The sequence below is a fragment of the Canis lupus genome, chromosome 10 (assembly GCF_003254725.2).
Source record: "Canis lupus dingo isolate Sandy chromosome 10, ASM325472v2, whole genome shotgun sequence".
Classification (NCBI taxonomy): domain Eukaryota; kingdom Metazoa; phylum Chordata; class Mammalia; order Carnivora; family Canidae; genus Canis; species Canis lupus.
This window is the reverse complement of record NC_064252.1, coordinates 5,954,423-5,970,594: the sequence shown is the minus strand read 5'-3', so window position 1 is coordinate 5,970,594 and position 16,172 is coordinate 5,954,423. Positions and strand designations below refer to the sequence as shown.

The window sequence follows — 16,172 nt, the reverse complement described above, 5'->3', positions numbered from 1 at the left end:
AGTGATCTGCTAACATGGTTAATCTTTTACCCTTACTCTTTAGAAAGCACTATGCACTATCCCACCATCCTCATTCCGGCAGGAAACATATATCATGTAAACTGCTGACAGGATGTGTGTTCTACTCTTCAATAATACAAGTTTTTCCATATGTTCTTTTGCTGTTTAAACAAAAAAGCAATAAGCCTAAGCAAGTTTAATTTCTATCTTCTATAGGAAAACAAAAAGGAATTTGTAGCATAAGATACACAAAATACTTAGGATAAGTCCTGGTACATAGTTTTGCTTTATGAGTTATCATTACTGTTATTATTAATGTAAGCCATCTCCTCAGCAAGCTCTTTGTAAATAAAAATGTTTGAAGCACATTCTCAACACTATGCATTAAATGTCTGACAAATGAATAAATGACCAAAAAAAAGTATAACCGGGTTTTTCAAAGGTCAATGGATTACTTCTGTTGCACAGTAACTGAGGACATAGTAGGACCTCTGGGAGCTAAGAGTGTGACATTGTGATTACTAGGCCAAACTGAACCCTCCTTTCACACCAACTGCAACGCATTATTGGACAAGTTAGCTGGGGGTACCCTAAAATGAGCGAGCATCATGTGGAGCAAAAAATTTCAGGAACATAGCAGCCTTCAGGATGTTCGCCCAAAGTCTTAGCAGCTGGTATTCTCTAATGGTTTTCAGTACTGTTAACTGGATGCTTACATCTAGGACATAATCATGAGGATAAAGCAGGAGGGATCATTAAAAACTTTATCCTTGGACAGCTATGACTGCGAAAGAAGACAGGGGTTTATCACCATCCTCATCATGAGGACAGTTGAAAAACACTAGCTCAGAAATCAGATGGGCTCAGCTTCTTTACCTACCGAGTGGATGACATGCTACACAGCCTTCTTATAAATAAAGGACAAAAGTATCTACATCTTCCTGAGAAATCAAATGAGAAATCTTAAGAATCAAAATGTCCCCTAAACATGATAAAGTGCCATGCAAATGCAGAGCATGTTATTTTTTTTCTAAACAAATAACCCTTTTAATAAAGAACTGAAAAAGAATTGTGCTGGTGACCACTGTGCAAGTTGTATCTACTACAGATTTTTAACATTAGTGGGTCATCCAAATGTATACTACCTATTTTAGAGTGAAAATAAAATATAAATGTAGTAGAACTGACGGTTCATCAGCTAAGTTTTGAGGCCAGAAAAAAGGATTCTCAGAAACATCATCATTATATCACAGCCAGAGGCAATACTGTTCTAAAACTTGCCTTGAAGAGTATATCATTTTTTCTCTCCTATGGGAGATGGACTACAACATGTATCAATCAATTTATACTGTAGCCACTACAACCTTGTGATTTGGGTAAAGGAGAGCCTCCTCCTGAGGTCTGGAACTTTGCTGTCCCTTCCTCCTTTCTTGCCAAGTATGAAAGTCTGATCAGAGAACTCATGTTGAGGTCATTGAATTATTCTTATGGAGTGTGCCTGTTGTGCATCAGTTAAGCCTTTTCCCCAAGAGGTTAAACTCAGAGGGAAACAGGTATTAAGACTGGTATCTATGGCCTAAGTCCAATTCCTTGTGGCATGAAGATACTTCATGAACTCCATTATACCACCATAAAGAGTGATGAATGCTTTTGAATTCCTACAGTCCTCAGGTAATGCACAGTAGTCAAGAGACAAATGATGCTTAAGATTAATCAAAGTCATCCTGGTAGAATTTCTAATCACAGTATTACATAGATTTCTTCTGATAAGGGATTATTACATAATAATATACATAAGATAACTGTTGGCTTAGGACACAATAAAGAGATGCAGGAGTCTATCTCTCAAGGGCTGATAAGAGTTAATAACCCTATAGCTAATGGATTTGTTAGTGCTAAGATCCTTTGTTGGAGACATCTATGTGAAGAAGTGGAAAATTAAGTTGAGTTAATTTAGCCCCATTTATTCCTTCTTAAAAGCAGTGAGTCAAAGGCAGAAGAGAGATATGCTGGCCACTTATAATTAAGTTTCATAAATTCCTTAAACATATCTTCCTTAAAAAGATTATCTGGGCACAAAGCCTAAAATAAATGATTCAGAAAACAGAGAAGCACCTAGCTCAGATGATAAAAAAAAAGAGAAAGAATATAATATACTAGCTATATTATCACCCTTTCTGAATGACTGGGGCATTCCAATTTCCTCTAGTCAGTCTAGGTATATTAACACAACTGAACTTTGAATTTTAGTTATCTTTATCCCTGAGCTACTTGATAGAATAAGATAAGCTGATGAATACTGGGGGAGAACAGATTCACTAGTGCAGTGATTTCCCCAACATGGGGTCAAAGTGAGGTCACAATAATTTTTATAGTAATATAAGATATTACTTGCCATTTTCATTTTATTAACATTTGTACTGACGGTACAAAAGCAATGGTGGGTAAAACAACTTTGGCAAGAATCAAGACACTAACAGCAAACTGCACTAGTGTCTATTCTTCATTGTCACTCAGTTTTTTTTTTTTTAAGATTTTATGTATTTATTCATGATACAGAGAGAGAAGCAGAGACACAGGCAGAGGGAGAAGCAGGCTCCATGCAGGGAGCCCAGTGCGGGACTCAATCCCAGGACACCAGGATCACGGCCTGAGCCGAAGGCAGACTCTCAACTGCTGAGCCACCCAGGCATTTTTTTTTAAAACCACTCAGATATTTTTTTTTAAAAAAAGGTCTATTTCACTAAAAAACCATGATGAATAAAAATAAAACAAAAATAGCAAGAATACAAAATTTAAATTATTGATTTTAAGTCTAACTTATAAGTGCATGTCTTTTTAATTTTCTGTGTGACAAAATGAGAATCCATATGAAGCATTGTTACTATATATCAACGTACAATGGTTGTCTGGAGGAAAAGCACAGTTCAGAATGATTTAGTCACTTTTTTGCCTATGGAACACCATTTTGACTGAAAGAGCAAAAGATAAAATACAACTATTTAGACTTGTGTATAATGCAGATACTTTGTCAAAAATGAACAAAGAAAGCTTGTCACTTTCAGGGAAACAAATGACAGTATTTGTTGCCAATAGATTCAAGCTTTCAAACAAAAACCAGTGTTTTAGAAAACTCGTATCTACCATTGTGACATTGACAACTTCTTAATAACAGGAGACTTATCTGAAAAATAGCTGGTGACTAACCTACATAATTCTTGGTAATGTATAAAGTGTTAACATTTGGAATATCTGCATCACTAAAATACATATTACAAAATCATGTATGGAGAAAAGATACAATCAGAGCACAAGATGAATCAATGAATTTTAATGTAACCAGTATGAAAATGTCATTTCTAAGTTTTCAGATTCTATGCCTTTAAGCTATCACTAGTCCATTTTGGTGTAGTATCAAAGAAGAGGATCTATTGCTAAGATAATATTAATATCCATGAGGACAATTCTGCCTTTTTCAACTACATAACTTTGAGAAGCCAGATTTTCTTTATATGCTTCAACCAAAACAAAGTAGCACAACAGAACGAAAACAAAAGATATGAAACTCCAACTATCTTCTACTAAGCCAGCCATTAAAGACATTTGCAAAAGTTACAAAATCTTTGGGTTGCCTGGGTTACTCAGTCAGTTAATCATCTGACTCTTGGTTTGGGCTTAGGTCATGATCTCAGGGTTGTGAGACTGAGCCTCATGTCAGGCTCTGCATCTGGGCTCAACACAGAGCCTGCTTGAGATTCTCTCTCTCTCTCTCTCTCTGCCCCTCCTCCAACTTGCACACTCTCTCTCAAATAAATACATCTTAAAAAAAAAAAACAAATTAATTAAAAAAAAAGAAGATATCACTTAAAAAAATATATATATATATATAAAATCTTTGTTTTCCCATTGGAAAAATAGTAAGTTTTTATGTTAACAAGAATGGGTTTAATATGATCTCAGACTTAATCTTTAACAAAATAAATGACAGAAATTATCCACATAAACAAAAGCTCCACAACATTTTATTATAAGTATAATGGGATCCAAAGACTACAAAGTATAAGAATTATTACTCTAGTATGTCTCCTAGGAGATGTATCGTTTCCATGTTTAAATAAAGAAAACACAAAGAAAGGAGAGACAAGCATTCCATAACAATTACATATCTTATTCCACAAGTACCGCACCTTTAACTTTTGCCTTTGGAGAAACTGTAGAATGTCTAAACTTTCCCATACTGATAAGTTCCAATGTCACAAAGTGTAACACTGAGGAACTAATATCTTTTCCTTTTTTAAAGATTTTATTTACTTATTTGATAGAGAGTATGAGCAAAAGAGAGAGCATGAGTAGGGGCAGAGAGGAAGCAGACTCCCCAGCTGAGCAGGAGCCTGACGCAAGGCTCCATCCCAGGACCCGGGGATCATGACCTGGGCCAAAGGCAGACACTTAACTGACTGAGCCACTCAGGAGCCCCGGAGGAACTAATATCTTATATACAACTGAAGAATTCATCTTTATAAACACAGTCCTAGAGCTGCCTTATCAGGAAGGGAAATTTTACCAGTTGGTTATCAGCCCCTATGAGTGATATACACAGAAGTAGGCATTTTTCTACTTTGAGGTAATAACAATCAATCTTTCTTGTAGCTGGCAATACTGTTATTTATGTTCCCCTTTTATCCCCTCAAGTCAAAGAAATTAAGGTCTAAATATGGAGAATGGTATAGGAACAGTAGTAAGAAAGCAGAGAAGTAAGTCAAATGCACTGGAATTAAGAGCATGGGGTTTAGGGCCTATAAAAGAATTCATTAACATCTCAGCTCCATGGCTTAGAAAGTATGATCTCAGGCAAATTACATAAATATCCTGAGTCTCATTTTTTCAGCTGTATTAAAGTCTAAATGAATTAATATATGTAAAGCACCTTGTGCGGTATCCAAAATATATGCACTCAAAAACAGCAATTTCATAAAAAACTGAAATTACTGAAGAATAGAGTATCCCTATCTCTGAAAAAGTCACCAGATGAACTGCTACATAACAGAACGAGTGGAGAGAAGCCAAGTTCTTAGTCTGTTGGGATACCATAGCAGATCACAGACTGGGTGGCTTAAGTAACAAATTTATTTGGCACAGTTCTGGAGGCTTTAAGTCTGAGATCAGGGTGCCAGCATCATCAGGTTTGCGTGACAGCACTCTTCCTAGCTTGCAGACAGCTGCCTTATTACCATGTTCTCACGTGATAGAAATAGAGCAAACAAGCTCCTTTTGTATAAGGTCACTAAACCCCATCATGATGGCCCTACCTGCATGATCTCATCTAAACCTAAGTATCTCCCAAAGATTCCATCTCCAAATGCTATGATGTTCATTTTGAGGGGCACAACGCAGCACCAAGTTTTATAAAAATAAAAAAGAAGCTGGTAATTCTTGGTTTGGAAACAGAAAATGTATATTCTATATTTGTTATGAAAATGTATATTCTAAAAAAAAAAAAAGAAAATGTATATTCTATATTTGTTATGTTATATTCTATATTGTTATGATTTGTTATATGTGTTAAGATATAAGCACGCTGCATTACTGTGAGAACAGAAGACTTGGTGCTCTATGACTGACGAGTGGCTATGAAAAAGAAAAGGAGGAATGTCTTTTCTTCCTATATATAACCTTATCTTAATTTAATGTAGCTAAACCTGCATTTTAGAGAGAAGCCCTCCTAAGACAACTCTGATAATATTTAGGAAAATAAGTAGGAGAGTGATATATATTGGGCCTTGTCACAGGTAATGAACTGTACCAGCTTTTGTTTATCTGGCAAGGTCTTAATTTCCCCTTCACTGGCAGGTTTTTTCCCTTCCAGTACTTTGAATATAGTATCCCATTTCCTTCTGGGAACCTGTAAGGTTTGAAACCTATAAGGTTTCTGCTGAGAAATCTACTGAGTCTTAGGAGTGATCCTTTGCATATGACAAGTTGCTTTCCTTTTGCTGCTTGAAAGATTCTCTGTAAATTTTAACAGCTTAATTATAATGTGTCTTGGTATAGCTCCCTTGGTATAGATTAATCTTAGTTATAATTCTCTGAGTTCATGAATTTATATGTCCCTTTCCTTTTCAAAGTTGGGAAATTTGGGGCCTTTACTTCAAATAGGCTGTCTCTTTCTTTCCTCATCTGAGACTTCCATAATGTATTGTGAAGTAATAAATATGTATATTGGTCTCTGTTCCTAGTTTCTGACACTAAAATCCCCATAATTTCCTGAGTAATAGAAGCATCTAACACAGAGCTCCTAAGTCTCTTGGAATTTCCTATGTGAATAGTATCTTCAATTCTAATGAGGCAACTCTTGATGGAATGCAGAGTAGGGGCTGGATATCAGGAAAAACAATCATAATTAGAAACTTGAGATTTACAGCCCCATCCCTCATTCTCTGGAGAGGGGAGAGTGGTAGAAACTGAATTAAAACAAAACAAAAAAAAAAACACTGTAAAAATCCTAAAAGTACAGTTTAGGGAGCTTCTAGGTTGGTGAACACATCTACATGCCAAGAGAGCTGCACATCCCAACTTCAGGGAGACAGAAGCTCCTGCTCTTGGGACTTTTCCAGACCTTGCTCTATGAATCTCTTCATCTGCCTGTTCAGTAGTTCTTTTAAAATATTCTTTGTAATAAATAGGCAATAGTAAATAAACTGTTTTCCTAGGTTCTGTGAACTAGTTTAGCAAATTATCAAACCCAAAGAGGAGGTTGTGGGAACTTCCCATATATAACAAAGTTAGAGGGGCAGCCCCAGTGGCGCAGCGGTTTAGTACCGCCTGCAGCCTGGGGTGTGATCCTGGAGACCCGGGATCGAGTCCCACATCAGGGTCCCTACATGGTGCCTGCTTCTCCCTCTGCCTGTGTCTCTGCCTCTCTCTTTCTAGCTGTGTCTCTATGAATAAATAAATAAAATCTTAAAAAAAAAAATAACCAAGTTAGAATTTGTGAGCAACCAGGCAACCTACTACTTACAATTGGCATCTGCAACAGAGAAGAGTCTTTTGTGGGACTGAGTCTTTAACTGTATGATCTGTGCTAACTCTAGTTAGTGTTAGAGATGAATTGAAATGTAGGATATCTGGCGGTCAGAGAACTGGTTGATATGAGTAAAAATCCTGATGTCTGAGGTGTTATGAGTGTGAGACTGGAACCCAGTGTGTTTTTCCAGGCGTGTATCTTGGTCTACTGGATGGTATACGATCAGTCCCTTAGAGGCTCTTCATTCTTTTGTTGTTGTTGTTGTTCTTCTTCTTCTTCTGACCTGGTAATTGCAAATGACTTGTCTTCAATTCTGTTGATTCTTCCTTCTAGTCTACTAATCCAATTTACTGTTGACCCCCTCTAGTGACTTTTTCAATTCAGTTACTGTATTCTTATACTTTATGTTTTTGTTTTAGTCTTCTTTACAGTTTCTATCTCTTTATTGATATTCTCATTTTGTTCATACACCACTTTCTTGATTTCATTTAGTTGTCTGTATTCTCTCCTAGCTCACTCAGCATCTTTATGATTATGTTGAATTTTTTTCAGGAAACTCACTGACCTCCATTTCTTTATGGTTAGTTTCTGGAGATTAATTTTGTTCCTTGAAGTGGGCCATGTTTCTCTGTTTCTTAGTATATGCCTTGTTATTTTTTATTGTTGTTGAAATTTGGGCATTTGAAAAAAGCCAACTCTTTTAGTCTTTATGGACTGGCTTTATATGCGGAAAGATCTTCACCAATAAGCTTGGGATCCTCTCAAACCTCTTCTGTCAAATGTGTCTCCTCTGAGCTTGTGTGTGTAATTTCCTAGCTGAAGACATTTATTGGTTTTTATTTAGAATGGAGCTCCCCCTGGTGTATGTCCACATTAGGATGCTCTCTGGGCAACAGCAAGCAGCAGGCCTTGCCTTTGTTCCCAGTAGGCCCAAGTATGCTGCTGCCTTTCTTGTCAGTGAGACAGAAATGGGTTGGGCATACCCCCAAAAAGTCAGAATGGTGGTTACACTATTTCATCTTTTTTCCCATCTGAAGGAGAAGCTGCAGGTCAAGAGTTTTCTCCTGATCACACACCCTATGCTGTGTGAGGAGTGGGATGAGGTATGCAGGTAAGTGCAATGAGGTTTCCTATCCACTCTAATGAACCTCTCTGCTTCACCTTACATATAACCTCTTAACTATATCTGAAGTTCTCACAGAAGTAATCTATGTACTGTTAACTTGGTGTCTCCTTGGAGGACAGAGGGCCTGGAGCTCCAAACTCAAACGTTTTGCTGATGTCACTCGGATTTACATTTTTTAAAAAGTTTCTTTGTGGATTGAAACAGACTATAAATAAGTATAATTTAGAAAGTGTAATAGCTGACAGATAAAGGCTCCCTATCTTTGGAGAAATTAAACTACTTTTCATTTATTTTCAGCAAGTACCAGGAGACCTTGGCATACATAAATGTATGCAAAATAAATACAGTACTGGACTAGAAGTCAGAACAGTTGATTTTTAATCCTAGAGTTCACCAAATTTTTAACTTCTTTGCTTTAATCTGTTTATATACATGAAATAGTATAAGTGAAAGCAGTATAAATTGCAGATACTGTAATTTTAATTATCCTTCAAATGACATATAGATAATTAGCTAAAAAGCTAAATTCCCAAGCCACAAATTCTGTGCTGCCTTCAGATAACAGGCCATGACTCTCCTTGATATACATTAAAAATACTATATAAAACATAAGCAGAATCTAAGAAAGTACAGAATAAACCCATAGGGTAAGCAGAAAAATACCTATAAATACTTAAAAAGAAATTCTGCTAAAGTGAAAAAAAACTGAATGCATTAAAATAAATCACCATTTAAAAAGAGCACTACATGGAATTACACATACAATTAGCACTTACCAAAAGGCTGTAAAATTGCTTAATCAGAACAGATACTACTCTCAGCAAACGCATGCAGATGGGAAAATACGGTTTTTCAACTGGTGCCGGAGAAGATGAAGAGCTGGAACCTTGTCTGAACTTTATATTTGGAGAAAAGAGTTTTATCACAAGAGGACATACCCTTTCTTTGAGGAGGAAACTAAACTCTTGGTGCTATTTGCAAAGATAAAAAAAAATATATATTAACTTAGTTTGTACTTAATACTTTTAAAACACAGTCTTACTAGCAAACAGAACTTAATAATCAGTATGAATAATTTAGCTTTATGTTTAATTTACTATTCTACAGTTTACACACAATTATGAAATTAGTGTTGCTATTTAGAGTATAAGATCAAAATGATCGTCAATATTTCAAAAAGTTTTAAAAAGAATCCAATTTAAAAAGGAACATTTAATCATTTAGAATTAAGTGGTTCATCATTTGTCATTTTAATTTTGGTAGAACACTAGCAATTAAAAACAAAGAAAAGAAGAAAGAAGACACATTACACAAATTCAAACACCTAAAGCATTTAAAATAGGCAGCTGAGAGAACATCAGATAGATGTTATATTATTCATTAATTTTATTTTGCCAACATAACAATTCCATTCAGGCATGGAGGATTTAATAATTAACTTCATATTTCATTCTACTTAGATCGCTTAAACAGAATGCAATATGCTGCTTTTTTAAAAAACCCAATGACAAGCATTTTTTTTTTTAAGTTTTTATTTCTTCAATCCCTACACCACCATGTGGCTCAAACTCATGACCCTAAGGATCGAGTCGCATGCCCCTTGGCTAAGCCAGTCAGGCACCCTAATTATTTTAAAGTCCGGGAAAGCTTGCAAGGGATTCTTAAATTTTACTTGATTAGTCATGGCATATTATACAGAAAACCTTCCTTAAACTGTTAACTCCCTGCCTATATTAGCCAAAAGTAGTCCCATTTTACTGATAGCATAAGGTCTAGAGTATATATATATTTTTAAGATTCTATTTATTTATTCATGAGAGATATACAGAGAGAGAGGCAGAGACACAGGCAGAGGGAGAAGCAGGCTCCATGCAGGGAGCCAGATGCGGCACTTGATCCCAGGACCCAGGGATCACGCCGTAAGCCAAGGCAGACGCTCAACTGCTGAGCCACCCAGGTGTCCCAGGTCTAGAGTATATTTAATGTCTAACCTCAAATATACATTCTTTTGTTGTTTTAATCATACAAATATCATTGAGGCTGAGAACAAGACAAAATTATAAAAATCATCCAATCTAATCTTTAATCTTACAGAAAAGGAAAAAAAAAAAAAAACAAGGCACAGAGCCATTTATTTGCTCTGAATTTATTCACTCAGAATTAAGATTTTTTAGAGGTCTCCTTATAAGAAATGAGATGGACTAGAGAACAAAAATGAGACAATATCAGTAAGCGTAAAGATAAAAATACAAGTCTTGGGCAGCCCCGGTGGCCCAGCCGTTTAGTGCCGACTTTGGCCCAGGGCATGATCCTGGAGACCCAGGATTGAGTCCCATGTTAGGCTCCCTGTGTGGAGCCTGCTTCTCCCTCTGCCTGTGTCTCTGCCTCTCCCCTTCTCTCTCACTGTGTCTGTCATGAATAATAAAAATTAATAAAAAATAAATAAAAATAAATAAAAGTCTTATCTAATCTCACTTCCTATAGATAAGTTATTTGATCATTGCTAACTTCTGAATGTATATCTTTCCAGACTTTTATATGCATTTTAATATACTTTCTAATTCTTTGCCCTCTAAATGGGATCTTAAAAGTTAGGTGGTTTGAAATTCTACTCTCATATCTACAGTTGGTTTCTCTGACCACCAAATATACATTTTCATACTTCACTAAATAAATTTATATATTGGTTAACAAATAAATATTACAGACAATCTTAAAAGTTTTATCTATCCACTTTTCCCCTCACCACTCAACTGAATACAACTGGGCTTCCTTTATAACCACAAGGAATCATCCCAACTCTACTCAAACTATTCTCATCACAGTCATGACCTTTATGCCCCCAAATTATCAACCATATAATAAAAGTTTCAGTTCCAATTCCTGTGCTAAAGAATCTTCTACTATTGCGGCATGTGATTCACACATTCTGTAGGTCAGAGGGAAAGATAAAACAGATGACTTAAGGAAGCATTATGGTAGGGAAAAGAGCTAGGCTAGTAGTAAAAAGATCTAAATTTCAGTTTAAGATGTGCTAATAACTAAGGAACCCGATGTACATCATTGAATCAATTTTAGACTTTAGCCTCTTGCAAATTAAATTAGAAGTTTGGAGTCTTTCTTACTTTACTCCCTATTTACTCCCAATACTGTGTTGAAGTATTTTGTATTGCAAGTTAAATTTATCAACCACTGACTACTTCTTTTTTCCATCTGAATTATCCAAAAGCACATAGTTTTTGTATTTCAATTTTCAAATATTATAAAAAATAGCTCATTACCAAATTCCCTAATATACACAGGATGGGAAATGCCTCACTAGGCGGTCCCTAGGGATTCCTTCTAATGTTAAAATTTCAAAATGGTAGGGCACTATAATAACATAGTCTGAAGCTGTAATTCTTTCACTCCTCTAACGTGGGAAAAAGAATTATGTTACTTTCTTAAAAACCATCTATGAAAAAATTATTATTTTTATTACAAGATACTACAAATGGCTTACTTGTAAAAAGACCTGTGGAAAATCATTCAGGACTGACTCAAGTAATTCAAGGCCAAATGTTCGAGTCATTTCTGTCATCCCTACTAGCCAGTAAGGCGCATCAGCGTTAACCAACTGACAAAGGTCCTGGGAAAATAAGTCAAACAATAAATAAAAAAATAAATAAAACATTCACATACTGGAATGAAATGTGCTTTCCAAAATTCATAAAATTTTTAAAAATTATCTCTTCTTATTTGGTAGTTATTTTTACCTCTTAGAAACTAAGCACTGGTAATTCAATTCTGACAAACTATATACTTGATTATATAAGTAAACTTTCATAGAACTATATAACTATTGATAATACATAAGGTGTACAGATAAATAGTTAAGTCTTTTAATGAAAAAAACACTTAACCCTTTAATAAAAAATAAAAACTTCAGTGCAGATAAATCTTATTTTAATTAAAAGATTTATTTATTCATGACAAGTAACATAAAAATGAGGTATCTGTATATCAAATTATATTAAATAGACCAAAGGCTTATTAGTTAAATTTTTATGTTAAAGGAATTATTTTATATTACTAGTCATCCCTAATATGCCTATTTTTCTAGTTCTGGGGCTAATTCATTTTACTTACTTAAAATGAAATGTAACATTTTATCATGTTGCTTAGCCATTAACTATAGATGATGCTCTTTAATGTTTTATGACATTTTTATAACATTTTTAAAATACTACTTTTGACCCTTTAAAATCTGACAATTTAAAAAACTGACACTTTAAAAATTAAATCAGACATAAAATTCCAAAATCAAAAATTCACACAAAAGAGTATTTTATAATAAAAATTATTTTTATCAACTGAAATACCTGGAAAAGCATGTATGCATCTTTAGCACAAGGTTTGAGGGTGCTGACAGATCTTCTGTTACTATTTCCTTGGACCAGTACTGGTTGTTCTATAATATCTGCAATCAAAATAGGATGTGTTTTAGGGGTTTATAATGACCTTTAATAAATCCTATATGCTATTTAAAATAAATGTTTATGAAATCATAAACTTTAAATATAGGCTCAGAACTATGCCTCCAAAATGGAGGGAAAAATCAGGAATTTATTTTTATATAAAATGCCATAAAAACTACTCTTAACTATCTTATGTCATTTTAGTAAGCTTGTTACTTTTATCTACACATTTGATTTTCCCAGGTTCCCATTCCCTAATCCCTTTATTTTATGGATTTGAAATTCACATGATTGATGAATGTGCCTTTAAATATCAAACAAACATAAAAGTTTACCACATGGTTAATTCCATTATCATCTCAGCATATACCAGAGAATTAACTGCTTAATCTGCCACAATTACTATGTCAGATATAGATACTGACAGCTAGAAAGGTGCTTCCCTACTCAGCATTTCTTTGAATACTAGTAAGATATCCTTTCTTGTAAATTGTGACAGCCTATTTTGAATAAATGTTGACTTAATGACTACTTAAAAAACAAATAAAGTTCTAAGTATTTCCACCTTACTAGAAAGTATTAAATGAGATACTGGTCTTTAGAGACACACAGCTAAAACTACCAACCCAGGAATCATAGTGATGTTATGAATTTATAACACATCCAAACTGGAGAACTGCCCTGTTTTATCCTATAACTTTAATTCTGTAATATTTCAAACTCTAGACTTCAACTGGCATTAACCCTGGGGAAAAAAAGAAGAAAAACCAATACATCAAATATGTGGAAATATTCTAATAAACCAACAGATTAAGAATGTCTGAAACTGAATGTGAAAAATCTGACCAAAAGAAAAAAAGAAAAAAAAAAAGAAAAATCTGACCAATGGTTAACTTTAGGAAAACTGAAGGAATTATTAGAATAGGCAGCATTACCACTACTTACTAGTATTCCCATTTTTTAAAGTAATACCAAAAGAACCGCAAATGAAATCAGAGCATAAAATTAAAAGTTGGGGGTGGGGGAAGCCATGTAAAAGGAAAAGGTAGTTTAACTTTTGTTTCTTGAATGCATAAAGCAGACAGGTTGCTTAGAAGGTAACACCTTATGATCATTTCAACTAATTATGGGGGTTAATTTACTTTTCATCCAATAACAAGTGAAAAATACAATTTCTATAGCTAAAAGTTATCAAACTATTAAAACTATAACAAACAGTATCTCTAGGGATCCCTGGGTGGCGCAGCGGTTTGGCGCCTGCCTTTGGCCCAGGGCGCGATCCTGGAGACCCGGGATCGAATCCCACGTCGGGCTCCCGGTGCATGGAGCCTGCTTCTCCCTCTGCCTGTGTCTCTGCCTCTCTCTCTCTCTCTCTCTCTCTCTCTCTCTCTGTGACTATCATAAATAAATAAAAAATAAATAAATAAATAAATAAATAAATAAATAAATAAATAAATAAAACAGTATCTCTAGCTCTGACATGTTTCTAAGTTTTTAGAAAATTTTTTTAAATCACAAAGAAAACGATGTTTAAAATTACAATAAAGATATTTGATGAAAATATGAAGATTAATCTTTACATAAATATCTTTCATTAACACATCTTAATAGGTACAGACAAAAATTCACATGAGGGGAAACCCACTCTTGGAAATTTACCTTAAAGAAGTAATTCAAATGGAAAAATATATGTAGGAGGACACTCATAAGAGTACTAAAATACTAAAGACAATATAAGTGTCCAACAGGAAACTAGTTCATTAAACTGCCAAATAGTCACAAAACATAGTGCATCCATTAAAATTTAAATTACAAAAATAAAATAACATGAAAAATTCATATAATGTAATGTTTAGCTAAAAATACATATAATGCAGTATTTGGTATAAAATGTGAAATTATGCATAATTAGAAATAAACAGAAAATAAAGAGTCTATTCTTGGGGTGTAACACTACCGGGGATTTAGTTTTTTGAACTGCCATTGTCAATATAATAGTATTGTTAAAATAAATATATTTTTTCAAATATTCTAGTTTTTCGGTAGCCTAAGTTCACAGGGCAAAGACTGAAAATCAAAAGAGAAAAATCATGGATAGAAGAAACCACTTTTATCACTCTACCTCTGTATCGTTCATCTTCAGCAACCATCCTCTCAAAAACAACAGTAACAACTTGTCGCACGGTAGCAGCAGCTGTATTATTTGTAATATTATCTTTTGTGAAGTGTAGTCGAAAACAAAGAACAATTGCCTAAAGGAACAATTTTCATTTGGTGATAAAAGATTGAAGAACAGAGTAACTATTTATTTTCTTTGATGTAACCCAAAACTAACTAATTTATGTTTGGCTATTCCAATCGTAGATCCTAAAAATTCCACCATCTTATATAATAAAACTAGTAAAATCCTTGGATTTTGAAGTAATTCAAACTCTCTGTAAATATACAATCACATAAAATTAGGTAAGGTAATGTGAAATACGCCTTTCACAACTTGGTTCTTTTAGCATGTATATAAAAATGTGTTATGCTTTATTCTCCCAGAATGACTTGTTTTGCAAAAACCAAGGACTTAAAGGTTGTTATATCACTTAGTCATCTGGAGAAATATAAATATGCTAAGCATGTAAATGAATAAAGTACCCAAAGCAACCGAGAATAATGATACCTCCAAACCTATTTTTTTCTATTTCTGTGGGCTACTTTTCTCTTTTCATTTCCTATTTGTGACTAAGCCTATTAGCTATTCCCAATGGGCTCTGCTCAATTACCTAAACCTCATTTCCACTCTAATCTGGGAACAATAAGGCACCAGTGGTTTTTAACATGCAATGTCCATTATCGTGACAGCCACAGGGAAGTTGCTTTTGGTACAAACAGTACAAGGCTTTCCTCTTTCAGCAAGCTCATTCTAATACTGTCTCAAAGCACTTATGAACTTCGACAACGGGTGTCCTACCTTAGAGAGTGACTCGTCATGAACTACCGTATTGGTTGTTAAAAGAACAAGAACTGTTTGAAGTAGCTTAAGTTCTTCAAGACTGTTTTCCATTAGCTGCCAAAGCATATTAATTATATTTCCAGCTGCAGTCTGTAAAATAATTATTTGAATTACTGTCAGCAAATAAAATATAAGGTGTTTAGATCCCTAAATAAGATGTACAAATATTACCTCACCTGGAGAGAATTTCTCGATCATACTAACAAAACCCATGTTTCTAGATCTATACAGATCAAAACACATCTCTCAACTAATTTGAGATTTACAGCTAATTAATTTTCTTCTCAAAAAAAAAATTTCTTTAAAACATACCATTTGAATATTTGCAAATAACTGCATCCAATACTGAGATACCTAGTCAGAAGTCGAAGCTCATTTCTACAATGTGGATATATTTCATTTAGACATTTATAGACATATGCAAATTGAGACTTCTCTGTTTCATATATTATTCCATTTACAATGTTACACAAAAAACAAAATGTGATTCAAATTAACACATTTATAAAGTCAATTAAATCTGATATTGTTTAGAATGTTATATTAAAAGCAAATGAATTTATC

The 16,172-nt window shown here is 34.3% G+C and overlaps 1 protein-coding gene across 3 annotated transcripts in view; it reads right to left on the bottom strand.

Moving 5' to 3' along the window:
- MON2 (MON2 homolog, regulator of endosome-to-Golgi trafficking) overlaps nucleotides 1-16,172 on the bottom strand; it is a 104,525-nt gene that overhangs the window by 63,397 nt on the left and 24,956 nt on the right. For all 3 annotated transcript variants that reach the window (XM_025476759.3, XM_025476761.3, XM_049115112.1), the window contains exons 4-8: nucleotides 15,567-15,698; nucleotides 14,730-14,859; nucleotides 12,512-12,609; nucleotides 11,653-11,778; nucleotides 8,927-9,121 (exon numbers count right to left, since the gene is read on the bottom strand). In XM_025476759.3, coding sequence (XP_025332544.1) covers nucleotides 8,927-9,121; nucleotides 11,653-11,778; nucleotides 12,512-12,609; nucleotides 14,730-14,859; nucleotides 15,567-15,698 — 681 coding nt within the window. The remainder of the gene's footprint in view (nucleotides 1-8,926; nucleotides 9,122-11,652; nucleotides 11,779-12,511; nucleotides 12,610-14,729; nucleotides 14,860-15,566; nucleotides 15,699-16,172) is intronic.